The sequence below is a fragment of the Agelaius phoeniceus genome, chromosome 4, assembly GCF_051311805.1.
Source record: "Agelaius phoeniceus isolate bAgePho1 chromosome 4, bAgePho1.hap1, whole genome shotgun sequence".
Taxonomy (NCBI): Eukaryota; Metazoa; Chordata; class Aves; order Passeriformes; family Icteridae; genus Agelaius; species Agelaius phoeniceus.
The window spans coordinates 29,836,019-29,857,159 of NC_135268.1; the positions used below are offsets into that span (position 1 = coordinate 29,836,019).

Genomic DNA, 21,141 nt, shown 5'->3' on the forward strand with positions numbered 1-21,141 from the left:
GTTGATGATTTCATTGTTCTAGTGAAGGACTCTGGTCAGAGAGACTCCTGGAGGTGCTTTGATAAGGGTCAGTGGTTTTGAGCACTTCCTTGGGTTTTTGCTTGACTCTGCTTTGTTGAACAGAAGCACATACTGCAGAGGTCAGCTTGTCACCAGCCCTCACAGGATGGAACCTCACAGCCTGTAAGAGGTGGTGAAAAGTGGCATTTCTCTCTGAAATGTAGAGGTTATGAGGAATCACAAACGGTTTAATAACATGCTACATTAAAATTTCTAGTAAAAATGATACTCTTACTGTGAGCATTTTCACCTGATGGCTTTTGTCAAATCATCTTTCACCAGGAATGTTTTCATGGTCCTGTTTCTTACAGCTAGGAGCTGAATTTAAAGCTGCAGGAAATGCATGCTAGAGAGAGATGAGGAACAGAAATGCAATTATTTTAATATCATGGAAAGGATTTTTTCTTTTTTCACGACACAAGTAAACTAATCTATGGCTGGTTTGGGGGTTAGTATTGTAGTATATTATAGTTGGAAAGAACATTTTGTATTATGATTTAAACTGATAATGTATTGGATCTCAGCCAAAAGCAGACAATGTTCTTTCTGAAAAGTGAGTCATTCTAGGGAGCAAGAGAGTTAAAGAGGAAAGTTCTTCTGAAATAAGGGTTTAACATCTTCAATCTGTGTGAGCATAGCTTTGTGTTAAAAAATCACCAGTATCCAACTTGCATGGAATGGGAACAAGGAAATACTCATCTCTTACTGCCCCATTCAAGCATTATTTTGCTGTGTGCTCTGATGGGATTGTGTTACATATAATTGTATTATCTGTTTGTCTGGGGTTCAAGCAGAAGAATCCTTTATCCTGCAAGTGCAAAGTGTAAGGTGTGGAGATCCTTGGTTGGTGATACTGAATTCATGTACACTTAATTCACTTATCAAATGTCAATGAAATCTTTTGAGTGATAGGCAGCACATTAAACACTTACTTATCTCCCCTTGGAATGTCTGGTCTGTAATCATTAAAATGTATTTACCAACTCTACCTGAAGAGCCTGAAAAGATGTCATATTTGAGGTTACTGCTAGACTACAGACCAGAAGAGTGCCCTAAATGCCAATTCAGTGTAACAGAGTTTTTCTTCATTTTTTTTCACCTGATACTCTCTTTGCAAGGTGGTGGCCTTTTCTTCTCACCTCTGTTTCTGAACAGCAGTACTCTCTTACCTCTCAGAACAGCTTAAGGCATGTGATGTGGTTGGTAGCTGTCTGCTAAAATAATACTTCTTTCCTGTCACCCCCCTCTTCTGACCTTTTGGGGGTTTTTCCCCTCTCTAGCCAGACATTAGGAAAACAATTCTGAATATAGTGTCAGGGGCTGGTTAGCTTGCTTGAGGAGCACAGAGCAAGAGCTAGCCCAAATCTGCCTGACTGACAGCCCTTAGTGCTGCCCTTAGTCCTTTTTAACTTGCTTGCACTCTGCCTGATAACAAGGTTATGCAAAGAAACATAATTAAGGCTATTCAGTTCATCAACATGACTTCTTTGTGTTTATTTTCATAATGATCATTAAGTGATAGCAGTTCGTTTCTACAGCTAGGTATTCTTAAAGGTGCCTTTAAACCCCAACCATCCTATAATTCATGTTGATTTAAGATCAGCATATGGATTTAGCCATCTATTCAAGATCATGTTTATGTTTTCATCAAGGGGAAATCATTGTAGTCAACTCCTTCTTGCACTGGCTCTCCTAACTAATTATTCTGTGAGCTTTTACCAGGACAAAAAATTACTTTTGAGAGCATTCTCTTGAAAGCACTTTCCTCAGAGCTTAAGCATTTTTCACCAGAATTAGATTTGCATAAGACGTTGGTTATATTATTTGGATTATATCATTTCAAAAAGTAATTTTCTGTGTCTTAAACTAGAATTGAGGAATCTTGTACATTGCTTGCTTTCCTTTACGTTATACTCATGTACTATCACATGAACACCCCTAGTACAGAAGGGCTGGATACAGTGATGGCTTAAGCCCACTAAGATGGGTGCAAAAACTGACATTTAAAGCTCAGTAGGTCTTTGCTGCTGGTTCTTTTCATTCATGGCTCTGAATATAGCCCAAATGCTACACTTCACTGAATTTCTTTAAGCTAATTGTGCTGGCTCTTCCAACTCAGGAGGCATACTAGTATCCATGTTGATACTGATGGTTGCTAATTAAGAGCACAGGAATTTGAGAAATTTCATTCTCATTTTCCCTTCTGTTTCTGGGATGTACAGAGTGCTACGTATACAAAGGTAACAAACAAATGCAGTTTTTCATTGTGGGCAAATGTTTGTTTTCCACTGATAAGATAAATTGTTGCACTGAAGGAGGGAGGATGCTCTTTGTAATAGTGTTGCTTCTGATTCTTAATAAAACACTTAGTAGGGATGGGGTAAAGCATCAAGCAGGGCTGTGATGGCATAGAATGAGGAAACTGTGACAGCAAATGTTATCCCTAGGTAAAAATGGATAACCTGTATTACCAGCCAACATGAAGGCTTTGTGGTTGGGTGTTTAGATAGTAGGCATTCATATACTGAAGCTTGACATGCTAATTCTGCTACCTTGTACATTGTTGGGTGCTTGAAAGGTGATTGGATTGCAGTCTGTGATGGTAATACTGCTCTAAAATTCTGTAGTAAGAAGAGCAAACTATACTATCCATCATGGCCCTGTAAATAACTGAAGCTTTCTTTGGGCTTTATGTAACTCTCACTGGATCCATGTAATACTACTGCCTGTGTTTTAGCTTTACTGGGGTTGGGATTAGTGCTGCTGAGAGAAATACTGATTGTAGAGAAACCTGTTTCTAAGAGTTGAAATAAATAAATAACCAGAAAAAAAAATTATGCTGTTATTTGAGATTCTCCTCTTCAAAAGTCTTTTTCTCATTTTGCCTTGTTTCACCTTCCCTAAATTTCATTTGGAACATTGTGTTTAAGGCCAGGCTGTGCCTGCTTCTTCTGCACAATCTTCCTTCCTCCTTGAAAGCTGTCTGCTTCTGGTGCATTGAATTGGATGCAGCAATATAAATGTGCATTGCTCCCTCTCAGGTTATCCCTGCTGACTGAACCTGTGACCTTATAAACTGTTAAAATTCCTTGGGCCTTTGTTTTTCACATCTGTAAAACTGAGGATAAGAGAATTTTCCTATTGCTAAAAATAAACTTGATCTCAGGATATGAGCTGGAAATCCTGACCCAAACACCAGTGAATATTTCCTCACAAATAATCCTTCTGATGGGGTTATTTGTGGAATATTCATTGCTCCCTGATTTTAAGGGTGCATTAACAGGAGGCAATGACAGTTTACTTGCTTTTATATTTACTAAGGAGGATCCTCAGGGGCAGTGCTGACCTTGGGAGGGTGGCAGGGGGAAGAGCTGCTTGTTTCTTTGGTGGATATGGGAATGAAGGCTGATTTAGTCCTGTCACACTTTGTTTCTCCCTCTGTGACCTCATTCAGCATCTTATATATGTGATGAAAGCATCTACCTACGTTGATCTTGGAAAAAAAGATCTGTAAAATAGTCACTAGATCACCATCCCCTTTGTACTACCACTCCATTAAGTGGCTTTTATCTGGAATTGAAAATTTTCATTTGGTACTTCATTACCAACAAGTGCTACCAATTTACTCTTCTGAAAAATTCAGCTGGGGTAGGGGCATGGAGAGAAGGACTTTTTCTCTGCCAGTGTAGGTTTTACAGCAGTTGGTAGAGCCAGTTTCCTAAGACTTGTTTCTGGTATTTCCTGTATACACGAAGTCACTCCTCTGCCTGCTAAGCTTATGTACCTGGTTTTTATTTTGTTTTGAGACACTGCAAATAATATTGTGACATGAAAATTAATACCTAGAGCCATTTTTAAAAGCTTTGTGCTGAAGACATTTTTCTAGGCTTAGCATTTTGAGGGGCTTTTGCTGCATGGGTTAGGGTTTGGGGGTTTTCTTGCTTCCTCCATCAGAGAATATTAATGATTGTTGTCCTGAAGGTCTTTTCTGATGTGATGTTTTCCCTTCTCTATTCTTTTTCACTCTGCCTCTTCAAATCAAGTGTCATTAATTTGTTCTAGCCTTCAGGGGATGGTGGGAGAAAACGAACTCCCATTAGAAGGAGTGAGCGTGGGTGATCTTTACAGACACTGGAGTTGCAAGTGTTGGCAGAGCAGAACACAGTATAGTGTCCTCATGTGTTGCACAGAAAACAGATTTTCCCAAGATGCTCCTTGCCATTTTTTCCTCTGTGCAAGGGAGGAATGTTATCAGTCAAATAACATTGGCAAATGTAGCCTTGATGCTTCCTTTGTGGTTTCCTTTGCTGTACCTGTATGGTCAATGGTTTCTGGATTTATCTCTGGCTAACCAGGCCTGTTTATGAAAATACATGATTGAAGTTTTTTGTTAATGCCAGTTCATTCTGGTAGTATAAACTCATCAATTTGCATGCAGTGATTGAAGGGAAAAGATAGATGAAAGCCTATTATAATCACGTTAGATAACCAGATATGAATATGAATGAGATCATGCTTCTTTTGAAAATAGAGCTGTGTTGTTCAATAGACTTAGTATAACAAACGTTTATATTAAAGCCCATTATGTTGAATCTTGTACTTGTTTTCTTTGGAAGAGTTACTTAGTGAGCTGTCTACATGATTCTGACCTTAATCTCAGTAAGTAATGAAATCTTCAAGTTCTTTAATCAGCTCACAAATAGGAACAGAATTGCATGGCAATGAAACAATGTATGTAACTTAACCACAAACTCGGTGTCTTGAGTTGCCCTGTAGTGAGCACATGCAAGTAAAAATCTCTGGAGTTTTTTCTTTTATTTTGTACTTCTTCATTGTGGTTCTCCAGAAAATAAGGAAGAAAATTGCTCTTTCCTTAGTGATTAAAAAAAAAGGAATGAAACTGTGGTGTTCTGAACATTTCATATTGCTATGGCAATATATAGTATTCCTCAGAAACACATTTGCTGACAAACTTCATTCAAGCTGTAAGGTTACGTAATCAAAGACATGTGAACCTTCTTTGTGACTTGCTTATTAAGTTTTGGGGAAAATCAGAGCCTTCTGGTTTATAGCTGAACCCTTCAAAAACAATGCAGTGGTTGTTCTTGAAGCACATGAGAATTTTATGCATATAGCTGTTGAGGTTGTTTTCCCTCATGTTTATGAGTTTTCTGAGGAAGCCCAGTCTTTGATAACTGAGCTACAGAAGTTGGTTTAGTTGATTTTACTTTGCCTTTGTGTGGCCACTGTAAGTACTCCTTCCCACTTGGCTTCTTCGCTTAGCCTTTTGTAACCTATCATTCCTTCAAACTCCTTGCCAAGAGAAAAATGTTTAGGGCATACTTGTCATTGGACATGCAGCCTCTTTACCATCTCATTGTAGGTCTGTACAAGTGACCAGCCACAATTCTGCTCAGACACGTGCAGGTTTACATGGTGCAATCGTTTCTTTGTCAGTAAGGCTTTGTAAGTATCAGTTGTCTTTGCAAAGCAGTAAGCTTTCGGAAGCATGTGCTCACTAATGGAATGGTAAGCAGCTAAATGCTTCCAAAACATTGTACAAAGCAACCTCCTTTGGGATTTGCAGTCTGCATTCTACAATGTTACTCAATAGGGTGTTTTCCTCCCTTAGGTATTTAGTATTGTGTGCTGCTTTGCTCAAGCACAGTCTCTTGGAACTCAGTGCAAAAACATCTCCAGCTCAGTGAATGTAAAGAACAAGTGATCAAGTGGTGGATATTATTCCCTACACAGTGGTTTAAAAGTTATCTTTGCTAGATTGTTGTTAATTGTCATATATGTATGAATTTGCAAATGTTGCTTCTGGAGCCGGTGATAGAGTGTTACATACCTGCTCCTAATAACTGATGGCATTTGAAGATGAGAATATAATCTTGATCGAATCTTCATGGAATGAAAATTCACTTGAAACAGTAACTGTATTTTACTATCAGCCCATTATGTTACACCAATTAAGTATGTACCTGGTAAATGAGAAAATAAGTGCGGCATATCCAAACTGTTGCACATGGAAAATTTTGAAATTGACAATGTTTAATGTAGTGTGAATATAAATTTTGTTCTTAATGTCCATTTGGAGTGGGAAACCATATAGAATAATCTTTGGACTGAGTTTGTACATAGTGAAGAGCATTTAGTTATCTGAATGAAGGTATGTGAAGAGCATTCGCAGACTTTTTATTTGTGCCAGTAGACATTGCACTCTAAATCACTGTTATACCAATGATTTGTCATCTATAAATAAACTGGCAAATGCACTGCTCAGCTTCAAATTTCCTTCACTGCTAATACCACTTGAAATCAGTGGTTCCTGTTTCAGTATTGCTTGTTCTTTGACATAAATCAAAGAAAAATCCTCACAGAAAAGCCATCAGAAACATAATTTAATTTGTATTAGGATGACAAAAACACTTCTCCTGTGTCTCGCCGCATCCAATTTCTATTTTTGTAATAGAAAGATATTTTATAGAGAGTTAAATTGGAAAAAATCTGCTGCTTACCTAAAGGTTGTGTAGTGGATCAAAATACCCATCATAACAAGTAGAAAAAGCTGCTGAGAAACATGATTTCTTGGGAATTGCAAGGGCAGTCCTGTGAACTTGAATCTTGTGAAGGGGGCTCTTGTCTTCCTTGAAAACTTCCTCAACAGAGATACATTTCTAAGGAGTCCACAAACAACTAGTGTTTCTCAAATTTTCTTATTGTACCAGGAATTACTTTTTTGGAGATCAGGACATTAGTTTCAAATAACTTAAAAATTTGTTTACATTTAAAACATTTCTAGTGTGTTGTGCAGTTCTAGAGCTTGCTGCCCTGAGAGTTTAGGTAGGATGTTGACAGGCTCAAATAGACAAATTCTTAAGCAACAAATTTGATGCCTGAACTGACTCTGGAAATAGTGAGTAGAAAAAGTTTTGTTGTTCTCCAGCTGGCAATTTTAGAATACAAAGGAAGTTGAAGAGCACTGGGTAAATTCAGGAGTGCTGTCTTCTTTAGGGAGAAAAATTTGCTGTCAGATTAGTTTGTTATTATAAATGAATGAGTGTACAAAGGCCATGACTTGATGGCACTTCTGTGAAATCATTGATATTGGTACTATGTGAATTCCTCCTCTGGATTTTTTTTTTTTAATATGAACACAGCTGCTTTTAATGTTAATTCTGCACGCATAGAAACCATGCTTTACATTCCCTGTGTTCATAGTTTAAATCCATAAGTACATTGATCCTGGAGATCTTCATTAAAAATTGAATTTCCTGCTTTACTGTGCTGGGGATTTTTTGGTTATTAGTGATGAAAGAATGTTGATACCTCTTTGCATGTATTGTTTAATAGTAAGAGCTCCAGTTCCAAAAGAGGGCCCGTGCAGGTGTAACAAAACAGGATGTGTCTGGCAAAATTAACAGGAACAACAGATTCAATACTAATACTTGTAAGAGAGTAAACCTGAATATATAATAACTAGTGTGCTTTTAATTATTTTTTTCTCATAACAAGAAGGATGACAGTAGTGGACTCAGCAGTGCAGTGTGGATATGGAACCTCTTCTGTGGGCTCTTGGTGGGGACAGTGCTGCAAGTTCTTTCTTAGTGATATGAAGCTGCAAGATGACATGGAGACTATGCTAGAGTTATTGGCTGGTTGATGTTTCTGCCTTTATGAATGGAAATATAATGCTGGGTCTCTTTTGCCCCCACCTATTGAAAGATAAAGCATTGATGCAACTGCCTGGGAAATCTTCCAGATCTGAGAGGTTCATAGGAATTTAGAGTTGCAAAGAAAGGTGGCAGAACTATAGCTTTAGGAGCAGTTGCAGTTCTTTTCAAATGATAAATTGAGCATAGTAGTGTATGCATGCAAAATTGCCCCTTATATTCATTTGTAAATCAGGCTATTCATCAGAATATGAGTATATGGGTTTTACATTACAAGGACATTTCAAGCCTATACATACAAACCTGGAAAGTGTAAAGTCTGTAAGCTATTCCATCCTATTCCAGGCAAAATACTAATTGGATTAACTGTATGTAACATTCTCGTTTCCCAGGAGGAACTCTGGGATTTGGCCATGATAAATTAAACCTCAATGCTAACTCTTAATTTTGAGCATCTTCCTCTCTCTGCTTTTACCTGCTGATTTTAAGTTTCTCTTTTGGAACTACTTTAATTGACAAGGTTAGTTTTGAGTGCTGGGCTTTTCAGCTTTCCATCTTTGGGGGGGGGGGTTTGTTTTGTTTTTCCTGGATACATTTCAGCATCTATTGCTAAGCATAAAAGAAGTAGGCTGCTCTGTGCAAAGTACCTAGAATATCTATCAAGTACCCATTTTCAAGACTGATTCAGACTCTTGCAACTTGTGGGATTGCAGAGCTCTGCACTTTTTATTTCTGTCCTTTTTACTGATTTGCACACTGCTTTTCTGACTTGTGACAAATTCAGGGATGTGCAGGTACTTGCAGAAAGCTTTCTAATCTTTCTGGTTTCTCTGTAATGGGCCCAGTGTCTTTACCTGTTCACACATGTCTGCATACCAAAAGGAAAAAAAAAGTCCAGTTTCTTTGTGCTTTAAGTGAAACTAAAAAAGTTGAATCCATTTAAAAATCTGTAAGTCTTGTTCAACTTCAGGTTTTTGCAGTTGGAGCAAATGGGGGCGGGCGATAATTGGTAGAACTGTACAGTTATGTAACTAAAAGCTTTTCTGCTGCAAGTTAGGAGAGCAGATTGCCTGGCCATCAAATTGCGACACGTGTTTTTAATCTTCCCACAGTGTCCATGCAGAGGAGTACAGTCAAGAAATGTGTATTGGTTTGGTAGATTAATGTGTTCAAATAAAGATGTTACCAAAAACTTTCCTTCGGAGTACAAACATTTTTTTTTAGAGAAACAGTGGTGGTGTCATACCACTTGGAAATTTAAATAGTATTTATTTTACATAATTAATGGCAGATATTATTCTTAGGTTGAAATTGTAAATGTTGATGGCTTTTAGTATGAAAGTTGTCATCTAAAACTCCCAGTGGGGAATCAACTGGTAAAAAGATTATACAGTGTATCACAGTGGTGATAAGATGAAATATGCTATTTTATGGGTAAAATATCATGTTACTATCACAGAAGAATGGTCAGCTAGTCAGGAATCATGAATTGTCACCAATTTCACATAAATATTCATGAAAGCGGTGACTGAGATATCAGTGGGTTTTTTCTGTACCCAAAGGGAGTGGGTGGTTGGATGGGGGTTCTTTCTGGCTTTTGTATTTAGTTTTTTTGATGGAATGACACTATATGGATCTTAGTGTATACATTCAGGGAAAAGTGATACAAATATAAAACTATAATGTGAACTTGACTGAGATGAAAGACAGTAGCCTATGAACACTTTGCACTGGGAGTTTGTTGTATTTGGTGCTGCAGCTGTGGTATGGAGTCCTTTTGTGTCTATATGGAGTTGTGACTTCAGCTTCTCCAAGGCATGCTGACAAACGTGAGGTTTGCTGATCTGCAGTGGATCCAACAGCATTACCTGAAAGAGAGCATCTGAATTTTACTTAAGGTGGCTGCTGCTGCATGATAAGGCCTATCCTGGACCCTTGGTTTTCTTCAGTTACTTCAAAAATCACCCTTAGAGTGTGAAAATCAGAGGGTTTTTTTGGGGTTGTTTTTTTTTTTTAGGTCACTGAAGGACCAGTTTAAACAGTACCAGTCAGAGCTATTAACATCACCTTGGTTAAGGATCATTGCCATAAAAGCTCCAGGCTTGATCCTAAATGGGATGTGTGGGGGGGAAGTTATCTTTTGAGTAGAAGAAACAATGCAGGTTTTGACACTGCATGCTTAGACATCCATGGGTTCTCCAAAAGCATTGCCTGCTTTCCTGCAGATGCTTGGGATCACCCACCAGGGAGTTTGAAGTTTCACAAGAGAGCAGAACCAAACTCTTCCCCTGAAGGCACAGACTGTTAAACTGTTTAACTAGTGAACGATGCACAAAATTGTCATAACACGTCTTTGGATTGTGTGTACCTAAGATGATTTTTGCATGGTGAATCTAAATATTGCTCCTCTTCTGTTCTAGTTTGTGGAGACATCCATGGTCAGTTCTTTGACTTGATGAAACTGTTTGAAGTGGGAGGTTCTCCTGCCAACACGCGGTACCTCTTCCTGGGGGACTACGTGGACAGAGGGTACTTCAGCATTGAAGTAAGTTTCTAATTTCTGGATTTGGGTGCAAAACTGCTTGCAGCCTGTTTTGTATATTTACCATCATATCTTAACTAGCTCAGGAATATGAGGCTCTTCACAAATGCCATGTTAATGTTGCTGGTGGTGTTTTTATAAATGTTGCTTGGAATGCAGCCAAATCCCACTATATCTGTGCTGGAAAGCTGACACAGAATGGTGCTAACTAGTGGCCATCTAAATATTGCACAGAAAGCAGTGTGCTCTGCAGCTTGCAAAAGCTAAATAGCCTGAGTAAATGAGAGCTATTAGAAAAGAGACATAACAGAAAAAACTTAACCTGCGACCCATAGTTTAGTTTGACTTTTAGGCTTATTTGATCTGAGTTTCCTGGATGTGAAATTTTAGGAGAATGGAAGGACTAGATGAGAGGTAGATGGGACAAAAAGCCAGCATGCAGCATGCTGTGCTGGAGAGAATGAATAAGTTCTGTTTAGATATGGCATGCAGGAGAGCATGATCTCTGGATTTTATGCAGCACTTGAATCCACAGAGAAGTGATGCACAGGTGCCCTGTTGGTGGTGCTGAGACCTGGCGTAGTCTCCAGGTGAGGCCATAGAATGTGGAGGTCAAATGGCCTCTTTAGCTGGCTTGTGAAAGAAACAGTGTCCTATCCAACCTGCCAGCTTTGACTAGAAGTGAGTCAAATACCAAACCCAAGTTCTCTGTTCCAGTGCTTGTAAAGCAAACTAGATGTTTTCTTCTATCCTGTGTTATTGCTTGATTTTACAAACTGACAGGATGAAGTGCACAACTACTGAATAAAACCTGATGTGTATTTTTTTGTCTAGGTTATAGCTGATCTAGTCATTGAGGTCATCTAGTCATTGAAGTCATCTAGTCAATCAGAAATCCTTGCTGAACTCTTGATCTTTTCTGTGAAAAGTTCAGACTTGAATTCCCTCTGAGTCAGGGCAGAATGCCCATTACCTGTTGGAAGCAATATAGATCCTATGATACATGTCTGTGTGTCTGTGACTAGATAAGATGGCATCATGTGAGAACACATCCACTGCTGTTTCATTCTACATCCCACATCCAAGTATACTGTTGCCATATTGGTATACAAGTATATAAGACCAAGCACACCTGAGTTATGTGTTTGGAAAACAGATCAGTGTATTATCTTGCCAGTGTTATGTTTAAAGTAAGACGTTTCTGAAAAACTAGATTCAATAAAACTACTTTTCCTTTATTAGTTCATTTTAAAACTTCATTTCAAGTGAGCTGGTAATCACTGCTGTGGGTTGCCATGCTGGATTGCTTGGGGAGGGTTGGGAAGGAGGAGCAGGAAGAGCTGCACAGACTTAAACCATTGTGCAGCTCGGTCTTGAACTACCATTTTTGAATTGTGATAACCTAATTCATATCTCCTGCAGTCTTTGATTGAGACAAGATGTGTCTGGAAGAGGAAAGTTTTGTCTTCACTTCTATATACATAGGCTTTTAATAAAAGAAATAGAACAGCTTTCAAGTGCTTCTCTGACAGTTTACCAAAATGTGTTCCAGTGCTATTGCCAATTAAAGAAATAGCAAGCCATATGAAACAAAGACAACAGCCTATGTATAGGCAATAATCCCCTTAAAATCTCTCATTTAGCAACCTGTGCATACATACTTAGCAAATTGTATTCTGAATGCAGTTTTTCCATTCAGGAACATTGCTTTTTCACTGGAAGCATTATTGGCTTCTGCCAGCACCAAGGAAGTATCTCAGCTGTCACTTATATTATTTCTTTTCTATGTTAGGTTCTCAAATCACTACTGGTTTTTTTGGTCACATAACTGATTTTCCCCACCTGTCACCTTGATTAAAGATTATCTTTGAAAGGAAGGGCAAGTTTCTGTTTCATAAGTGTATTTAGATGTAGAGCTGTGCATTCAGGCATGAACTCAGCACAATAAGTAGTGACAAGGAAAGGAAAATTGTGAAAAATGCAACTTGGCATTTAGAGGGGGAAGATATTTCTGGTGGAGAAGGGGACCTAAGTACATAGATCAGGCACCAACTCTTGTCAGTACTCTGTGCTGGGGAAGTCATGCTGGTAAACAGCCCCAGCCTCGGTTCATATTTCTGCCATGCCAATCACATAGTGATCTTTCTTCCATCCATCTGCTGGCTTCCCTTTCTGCTATGGAGACAGGAGAGTATTGCAGTTCTGGGGTCTTTCCAAAAGAATTAAGTGGCTGGTCCAAGGTACTAATCATGAGTAATACATGTTTTTAAAGCATTCCCCTTGATTGCTGTGTGATCTCTAGTGTAAAAGTGACACCATTGAGCTTAGACCGAGCTGAGTTCTGATAGTGGGCGAGATAATCCTTCTCTGTGGGCTGCAAAGCATTTGGGATTCTTCTGGATGAAAGGTACTACATAATGCAAGCTATTATCATTAAGAACAGAGAAAGAAATTGCATAAGGTAGGTGGAAGGCACTTGATAATTCAGAGGGAAAAAGAGAAAAGTATTTGTATAAGGCACTCAGCAGAAATGTCGGTCCTTGCTCTATGGAGCTTTTGATCCAAGGGCTCAGTTCTTCATGTGCATGCTCCATTTTTATTGGTGTGAGCTTCACTGCTTGAAGGGGGGGTGTGTTTGGTGTTTTTTATATTAGCTCTAAGCAACGAGTCAAAGGATGAGAGACTGATAGAGAAGTTCCAACAGGTAAAGTTAAAAAATGTCAAGTCGTGAGTAGAATGAGACAAGGTTTCTTGGCACAGACGGAATCTTTATTCCATATCTGTGTTCTCTTTTCCATTTGACCTTTTGGCAGAACCTGGGCATTTCTTCACTTAAAAGAATAAATTTCTGCAATTTAATACAGTGCATTTGTTTCCTTGGCTGTATAACTGATAACATTTCCCACTTGTGCTTGTGCACTGTTCGAGGGGTTTGACTCCAGAGCAGAAGAAACCCCTTAGTCTTCACTTTCAAATAAGTTTTATGGTCATGGAGAGTAGAAACCCAAATAATCAAAACAGAGGGCTATTTTTAAATGTAAAGAATAGTTAGAGCCTAAGTGGTTCTGCAGGAATAGGTTGTAAGGGAGAATGACTAATCTCTCTACCCGAGTCTGAAAACTCTTTTTTGAAAAGCAGACAAGTGCTGTCCAGTGTAGGGAGGAGAGTACATATAGACTATTTTTCATCACAGTCTTAGGAAAATTACAGAGTAAAAACCAACTACAGTGCATTAATAATAATATGTAAACCAACTGTTTGAATTATTTTCTTGCTCAATTCCATATACAGTCTTATATGTCGCTTGACCATCATAAGGTATGTAGTGATCATTTTTGGCAGAGGAAAAAGTTAAAAAATGGAGAATTGAACCAGTGTTCAAAACTAACAAAAGTGGAGTTATGTCTTAAGGTTCAGAACATGCATACATTTCCCTTCCTGAGTGCACAGACTGACATTGCAGAAGGTGAAACTGGTGTTGTGGTATTTCCAGCAAGAGCAAAGTGAGGTGTTTGGAGTGAGTCTGGAATTTGACTGCTGGACCTAATGCCAATTTTAAAAAAGCATCTGGCACTTGAGATGCTTCTGAACTCGGTGAACTCTTAATAATTAAATGGTCTCTCCCAAGAAAAGAATTACACATAAATAAATTTATGTCAGTAAACAGTGGGTGAAGTTAATGCTGGTGAAGTTGTGTGTTTATTATCTCTCAGGTCTCTGAACTTTGCAATTCTTCATTGGAAAAATAAACACCTTTCAGCATCGTCTGTTGCTGTAGTGTATTAATGTTTTCCAGTAAGGAGCTTGATTTAAAATAATTTGGGCTGATCAGGAATAGTTCAGCAGTGAACTTAATAGTTTTTTTCAGTTCTCTTAAAGCAAAGAAAGTCCTAGCACTTGAATTATCCTGAATTTCCTTGCCCTTTTCTTCTGTAGACCAGTAGCAAATATCTTTCTTCATAGCAACAATTTGCATCTTGTGAGATCTCGTTTCTGTATGGCATTGCTCCTCAGAGCTGTGAAAATTCAGCAAATTCAGAGCATTTTTATATGTATTAGATTCCCAGATTGTAACATCTGTTTGTGTCAGGGCTGTCCTTGCAGCTTGACTGGTCCTGTGCCAGCTGTTCCCAGTGTGATTCCCCAGCATCCAAGAACCCCCTTTTGGCTGCAGGGGGAGAACATGTAATGGCACCATTTCCCCTGCACTGATGCCATCTCTCTGTGGGACCCATCTTCTTAGAGAACAGCTGGGGCCTAGACACAGGATACCAAAAAGGAGAGTTAGGAGCCATCTCTGTCTAGAAAGTACTAGCTATAAGAATTATAGGAACATTTACAAAAAAGAGTTTCCTAGTCAGTTTTTGGTTGAAAAAGGTACTTCTTTTTGGATATTTTTTTAACTTTTCAGATACTCTTTTTAAAGGCTGAAATGGGAGTACTGTGGTCTAAACATTAGCAAACAGTATATTGCGATTGTGCTGAAATCCTACTTGTAGTGAAGACAATATGGCTTTTTCTTTATTTGCAGTAGTATTCATAATCTTCTTTGTGCTCAAGGGATAGTAGTTCAGAAATGGCAGTAAGTTGCATCTCATGTGAGTATTCTGGTTACAGCTGCAATTTATCTTTATTTGTCTCTGAAATCATGCTGTAATAAAGACTCATCCCAGTAGTGTGAATGCAGCTATGTGTGTAAAAGGTACACGGTTTCCATTGGGATGGTTACTCCATTCTAGGAAGCTGTATCTGTACTAGATGTTGTGATGATGTCATTATTTCAGTGCACCTAGAGTAATACAATTTTCATATTTTAGTGAAGTGTGTGTTAGAGAGTGTGGGAGCTATGCCCATTCCACAGGTCGCAGAGCATCAGTAGAGACCTTAGCAATGTGTGGCTCAAATTATCCTTTCAAGTACGAATTACTTCACACTCACTCACACTTTATTTCATCTACTGAGGTGTGCCTAGTGCTGTCAGTCATTTGGAGGAGGAGTTCATCGTTTGTGGCCCCTGCAAAGCCACACAACTGGCAGTGAGCTGCATCTCTCTCTTCCTGGCACTACCAGTGCCAGAGCACCAAGAAGTGAGCATTGTGATGCTGTGGTTGTACTCAAGTGGCCATGGTGATGATTTTTCAAGGTTCCTTGTTTTAATCACATAACTTGAGATGTGATTAAAGAGCTGTGAGACCTTTGGTTTTCCTTTCCAGGATGGGCTGAGATGTGGAATTGTGCAAATGCTCCAATTCAGAATGCAACAGTGGAGTTAAATCCCAAGTCTGTTTTGAAAATGTGGGCCTTTGGCTTACACAGTGCTTAATTGCACAGACCTTTTCTTTCCTGAAGCTGAGGCTGCCAGAACCTCAGCAGGAAAACAGCTTGACTATGGGAGCTGGGAGGTAAACAGATTACCTCTTTGTTACAAACTTAACATATCTGCTATTTCAACAGCTGAAAGACACTAAACAAGAGGGGTTTGAGGGTCTAAGTCTTAGATACATACATACATACGTACATATATACACACACACACACACATATATATATGTAATATGGGTCTTTGGATAGTTTGAAATGAAATAGGCAAAAATACCTTACAGATGTCTAGATTGTAAGGTCCCAGCTGGACATTTTGCAGAGAGTTACAGCAGAGCTGATGTTGAGAATGTTCTTGATGACAATGTTGAAGGAAGAAAGGTATTTAAAAATTTGACAACAGGGAAGCAGTATTATGAAATACTTAAAGACTTTAAGCTCAGATTTTCAACAAGGACAATTTATCATAAATATTTTGTTTTCAGTAAGAATTATGATATGCGAAGCACAGGCAGGAAAAAATCAAAACCAGAATGTTTGCTCATGATTTGTTGTTTACACATAATGTTTTTTGTATATAAATGACACTAAGTTGAAAAGCCATGAAAATCATTGCCCTCATATTTGCTCTTTAGTTTGCATGAAAAAAAAATCTTCTAATTAGTTCTTATTTCCTATTACAACATTTCTTCACTGAACTACTGAAAAATAAAAGGGAGAAAATTAAAGAAATCATCTAAACAAAATAAACCTTTGATATAGTACTGCTGAAAACAACACAAAATATGAATAGTGGGCTTAGGTTGCTTGAATAGTGGCAGAGAAATAGAACTTTCTAGACTGTATTGATTCTCTGTTATTTTCTGTCTGCTTCTTATGAGTACTTCAAAGGAAGCATAGAAAAAAAAGAAAAAATAAATCTATGATAAGCAAATATAGAGCAATCAACTTGTAAACAAGTACCTAATGCCAAAAAGTCAAAAATTCCATCTCTACTTATTTTCCCTGCTTTCCAGATCCGGACAATATTTTAAATATGGAGTGCTTGCTTTAATCTTGCCAGAGCTTTAGGAAAATGAAAAACTTAGTTACGAGGGCAATGTTTTGGCAGGATAAGAAGCTCTAAGGTAACTTGCCTGGAGCTTTCCTTGTGTGCATGGGGGTGTCACTTTAGACTTCTTGTCCCACAACATTTACATCAAATTTTTGCATGTGTCAGTAAGTTTGAAGTGGAATGTTCTGGAAATTTTTGGAGGAATGATGAAGTTATCATCAAAGAGAGAGAAAATTGCTCTGGTGGTGTGGACAAGTTCAGGTTTCTTGCCCCCTGAAATGAAACCATCAAACCGAGGTCTGCTGGAGTTTACACAGAGGCAGAAGACTTTCTCCACCCACACCCTTTGGTTGTTTTGGACCACAACAGATGACTCCTGTGACCTGACACCACAATTCTATGCTGGATTACATTAGCATGATTTCCCTGGCATTTCTGGCATCTATTCTTGCTTCCTGCAGTGGCAGTAGCGCCAGATAGGTGGAAGAATTGGCATGAGCTGGGAGGCCTCCCGTGTGTTTCCAAGAGGGGGAATTAGTTTTACAATTCCTTGAGTATACTGCCTGTATTTTTTGCTGTTTTTCTCTGTCTGTACACCCTCTGAGTCTGTAATTTCTGTTCTTCTTCTGAGTAGAAGAACAGAAATTACAGACAAAGGACAGGCAGAGCATTCAGGTGTTTACATGTAATAAATTCAAGGCAACGAGTAGTAGTATAAAACTCCTGCTGCTGTGTGATTATCTATGGATAGTGTGAGCACAAACATTAAAATGTTGAATCCCTTCATCTTTTCCTGTGTTTCTTCTAAGTTGACTAAGTAGCAAACAAGGGATCTGAAATCTACATGTTGAGATGATTAAATTTATTATTCAGCTGTTTTTCAAGACACTCTGAATTGTAGAAGGGAGTTCACACTATAATGTAGAGGCATTGCATTGACAGCAATGCTATTGTTCTAATCTGAAACCATAGAGTACATTCTGAATTTCCAATTTATTGAATATTAAGTTAAATGAAAGGAATTTTTTTCCCCCAATGGAACAAAGGGGAGTGTTGGGAAGTAGTTGAGAATGAAAGTGGGGTTTTTTGACACCTTTTGTTTCTTGTGCAGCATTTCAGCAGTTCTTGGTTATATAAGAAAGGCTGGAGGAAAAACCATTCAGACAGTTTTTCTAGCTTTCTAGTTTTTGAGAGGACATTGTGGTCTGTAAAGTGCCCCTGCAGGCAGTGGGCTCATCTCATGGGATGAGTGGGTCTCATTTCCATCAACTTTCTTGGAGCTGTGAGTTCATTTTCAAAACAAATATTTTTAATTGGGTGATTTAGAGAGGTCTGAGCAGAGCTTAGCCTCTCCAAGTTTGTTTTTTTTTTTTTATCTTTAAAAACACATCTAGAAGAAATGTCATCTCAAATAGAAATCTTTGGGAAAGAGAAGAGGCATTGTAAAAGCTTAGTAGTAACTTCATTTAATGTAAGAGCTTTGTGGATCTTTTTACCGCAGTTATATGTAGGGAACAACACTAAGTGAAAAATGAACAAGCTCTCATTTAAAAACTGTAATTCTGGAAGCTGAGGTATTTCCTGAAGTGTGAGTTAAATTGTTCTGAGGCAAATTTTCCTTAAGCCAGGAAATGCAGGTCTTCCGGTGGAATTGTTTCCACGGGAGGTTTCTGCCTCCCCTTGCAGGTGGAGAGTGTGCACTTCCTTCTAGGATGCACAGCAAGCGCTGGGGGAGAGCTGGGGCTGCTGGGGGCAGCCTGGCACGGCTGACCAGGGAGGGACCACTCAGCAGGAAGTGTGAAACTCTGACAGAATGTACCCACTCGAGTTTCAGCCAGTATAGGCTGAAGTGCAGAGAAGTGTTTGAGTGTAGCATGTGAAGAATGAAGTTAATCAGTTGAAAATAAATTCTTTGCACAGATTTTGCTTTGCACTTTTACTTTCTCTGCAAGTTTTTTGTGATGGAAGGGAATGTAAATTGTTCCGTCATTAATTATGAATTCTAATTTTCTTTCTTCTTCTGATTCACAGTGTGTGCTGTACTTGTGGGCCTTGAAAATCCTTTACCCCAAAACACTGTTTTTACTTCGTGGGAACCATGAATGTAGACATTTAACAGAGTATTTCACATTTAAGCAAGAATGTAAGTCTATCTTACCTTTCACTTCTTAACTCCTTTTTCAGCAACTTAATTTGTTATTTTGCAGATATTTTATATTGGTTCACTATTAGCAAATTTTTATGTTAAATGCCATTAATTTTAAACGGTAGTCCCTGTTCCCTGAGGGGGCAGTGACCTCTCAGTGGTGTGGATTGGAAGGGCTTAGACCCCCCCATATTTGAGTATGGGAGCATCCTGGGGCTGCTGTGGGTCCATCTGGCTGGGATGCTCTCGGTGAGCGTGTTCTGCTGCTGATGCTCCTGGCAGCAGCCAAGGGTTTGCTGCCCCACACAGCAGCCTGGCAGGCAAAACCTGCTGGCACAACAGCCCTGGCACCTGGGACAGGTTCCTGACTGCTAGTTAAGGAGGACTTCATCTCACTGGGTCTCATCTCATGGAGCAGGAGAAAAATGCAAGGAATTTTTATTTTATTCTTCCTTTAGGTATAGCATTTTCACATTTGTCCTGTGTGTAGGCTTAAACTTTTCAATATGCTCTTTTGATATAAATTCCTTTCTGTGTTGCAAGAAATGATGCAGTGACACATAAAAGCTTATTAGATGTAGACCTTTACCTGCACAATGAAGCTTTTTTTTCCCTGTGACACAGTGAGATGAAACTATTGCCATAAGTCTGTATTTTCTTTTTACACTGGGGATAAAGGAAATGTTAATTGGCTTGAAGGCTTCATGGTTTACTGAGTTTAATATGCATATTGGTAAATTAACATTTCAGCTTCATTATTCCACCTCGTTCATTTCATAATGGCATTTCTGTAGATAATTAATTATAAGGGACTGGGCTAAAGTTCTGACTATTTCATAGAGAGTATATTGAGTGATAATGATGATAACCATTCAGCAGATGTTTTAAGGCTTGCTCTACAGATTTCGTACTGAGTAGAAATGGTAGACTATAATGGTATATTCAGTTGTTTATTTACAGTTTTTTAGAAAAAATATGAAAAAAATTTTATTAGCTTCACCTCAGAACAGGAAGAATTTTTCCAGCAGTGGATTCCTGAAGATATTTTTGTATTAAGCAAAAGTTTGGGTCAAGTCCTCAATACTAGATAGAATAGTGAGAGGAAAAAGTTTGCGATATTAAGCACAATCCTTTTATCCTTTTTCCTCTTAAGTGTTGATGGCACTTTCTGTTACTATCTCAATTTTTAAAAGGTAAAATCAAATATTCAGAACGTGTATATGATGCCTGCATGGATGCCTTCGACTGCCTTCCCTTGGCTGCTCTGATGAACCAACAATTCCTGTGTGTACATGGTGGCTTGTCTCCCGAGATCAACACCTTAGATGACATCAGAAAAGTAAGTCTTGGAGGTTATTACCTGTAAGCACAATGCAAGCCCCATCTGACAACTCCTTGTGCCTTGTTAAGTGTTCTGTGCTTTCTTGGAGAAGATGCAAAAGAGCTCTAGAAGAACCTCACAATATATAAAGATGTAACAAAAAAGGCTCATGTGATTGTAATGAATATAGTTGGTATTTTTTTAAATTGTCAAGAGCTTCATTCTCAATGAGTCCCACCATATTTTTAGTTGTTCTGCGTTAGAGTGCCCAGCACATAGTCTAATTGAGGCTTAATAAGTTCACACTTGTAGTACCCTTATGTTCTGAAAAGTTTCTCAGAAATCTCATGGAAGTTCAGAGAACAGTATCAAACAGCTTCTTCACATAATCTAGTGTTATTGCATGTTATCAAGGATTAATTTTTTATTCACATGTTTTGTGGAAGAGATCTCTAGGAAGTCGATATTTCTAGGAAGAGCTATTTAAACCATTCATTCTTAGTGTTCCCAGAAAAAAAATCCTCCTTGTTTGCTGTTTGAGACTTGCAAATGGATATCTATTTCTGAGCTTTCAGGTTAGTGAAAGGTAATTTATATTCTGAGGTTAATTTGTAGTCTACTAAGAAATGAATATAGTTTAAAAAAAAAACAACAACAACAAATTGAGCCAGTAATTACATGTTTTGGTTTAAAATCAATTAGCTTAAGATATTAACTGCACTTTAAAAAATTACTGAATGCAAAGTTTTGTTTCTGAGGTAAAGGTTTACTATCTCAGTAAACAAAAATACTCTGCATAAAAATTAGCTGGCTCTGCAACAGCATAATGGCAGAGTAAAGTTGTTTAGCTCTCAGATTCTAGATTAGGTTCATTAACACCTTTCCTTCTCCCTGCCCAACCCTGCAGGTTTATTTATCTTTGGCAATCAGCAGAAACTGGGTTTGCATATTTATGAATTTTTGTTTAAATGCATTGTAATTTCATAAGCATTACTTGGAGAGGGCTGAAATAAGAAGTGTAGA

General features: G+C 38.3%; 1 protein-coding gene across 2 annotated transcripts in view; it reads left to right on the forward strand.

Annotated features, from left to right (window-relative positions):
- The window catches only part of PPP3CA (protein phosphatase 3 catalytic subunit alpha), a 171,176-nt gene that overhangs the window by 110,461 nt on the left and 39,574 nt on the right, over nt 1-21,141 (forward strand). For both annotated transcript variants that reach the window (XM_077177193.1, XM_054633534.2), the window contains exons 3-5: nt 10,157-10,281; nt 18,683-18,794; nt 19,991-20,136. In XM_077177193.1, the coding sequence (XP_077033308.1) occupies nt 10,157-10,281; nt 18,683-18,794; nt 19,991-20,136 (383 nt within the window). The remainder of the gene's footprint in view (nt 1-10,156; nt 10,282-18,682; nt 18,795-19,990; nt 20,137-21,141) is intronic.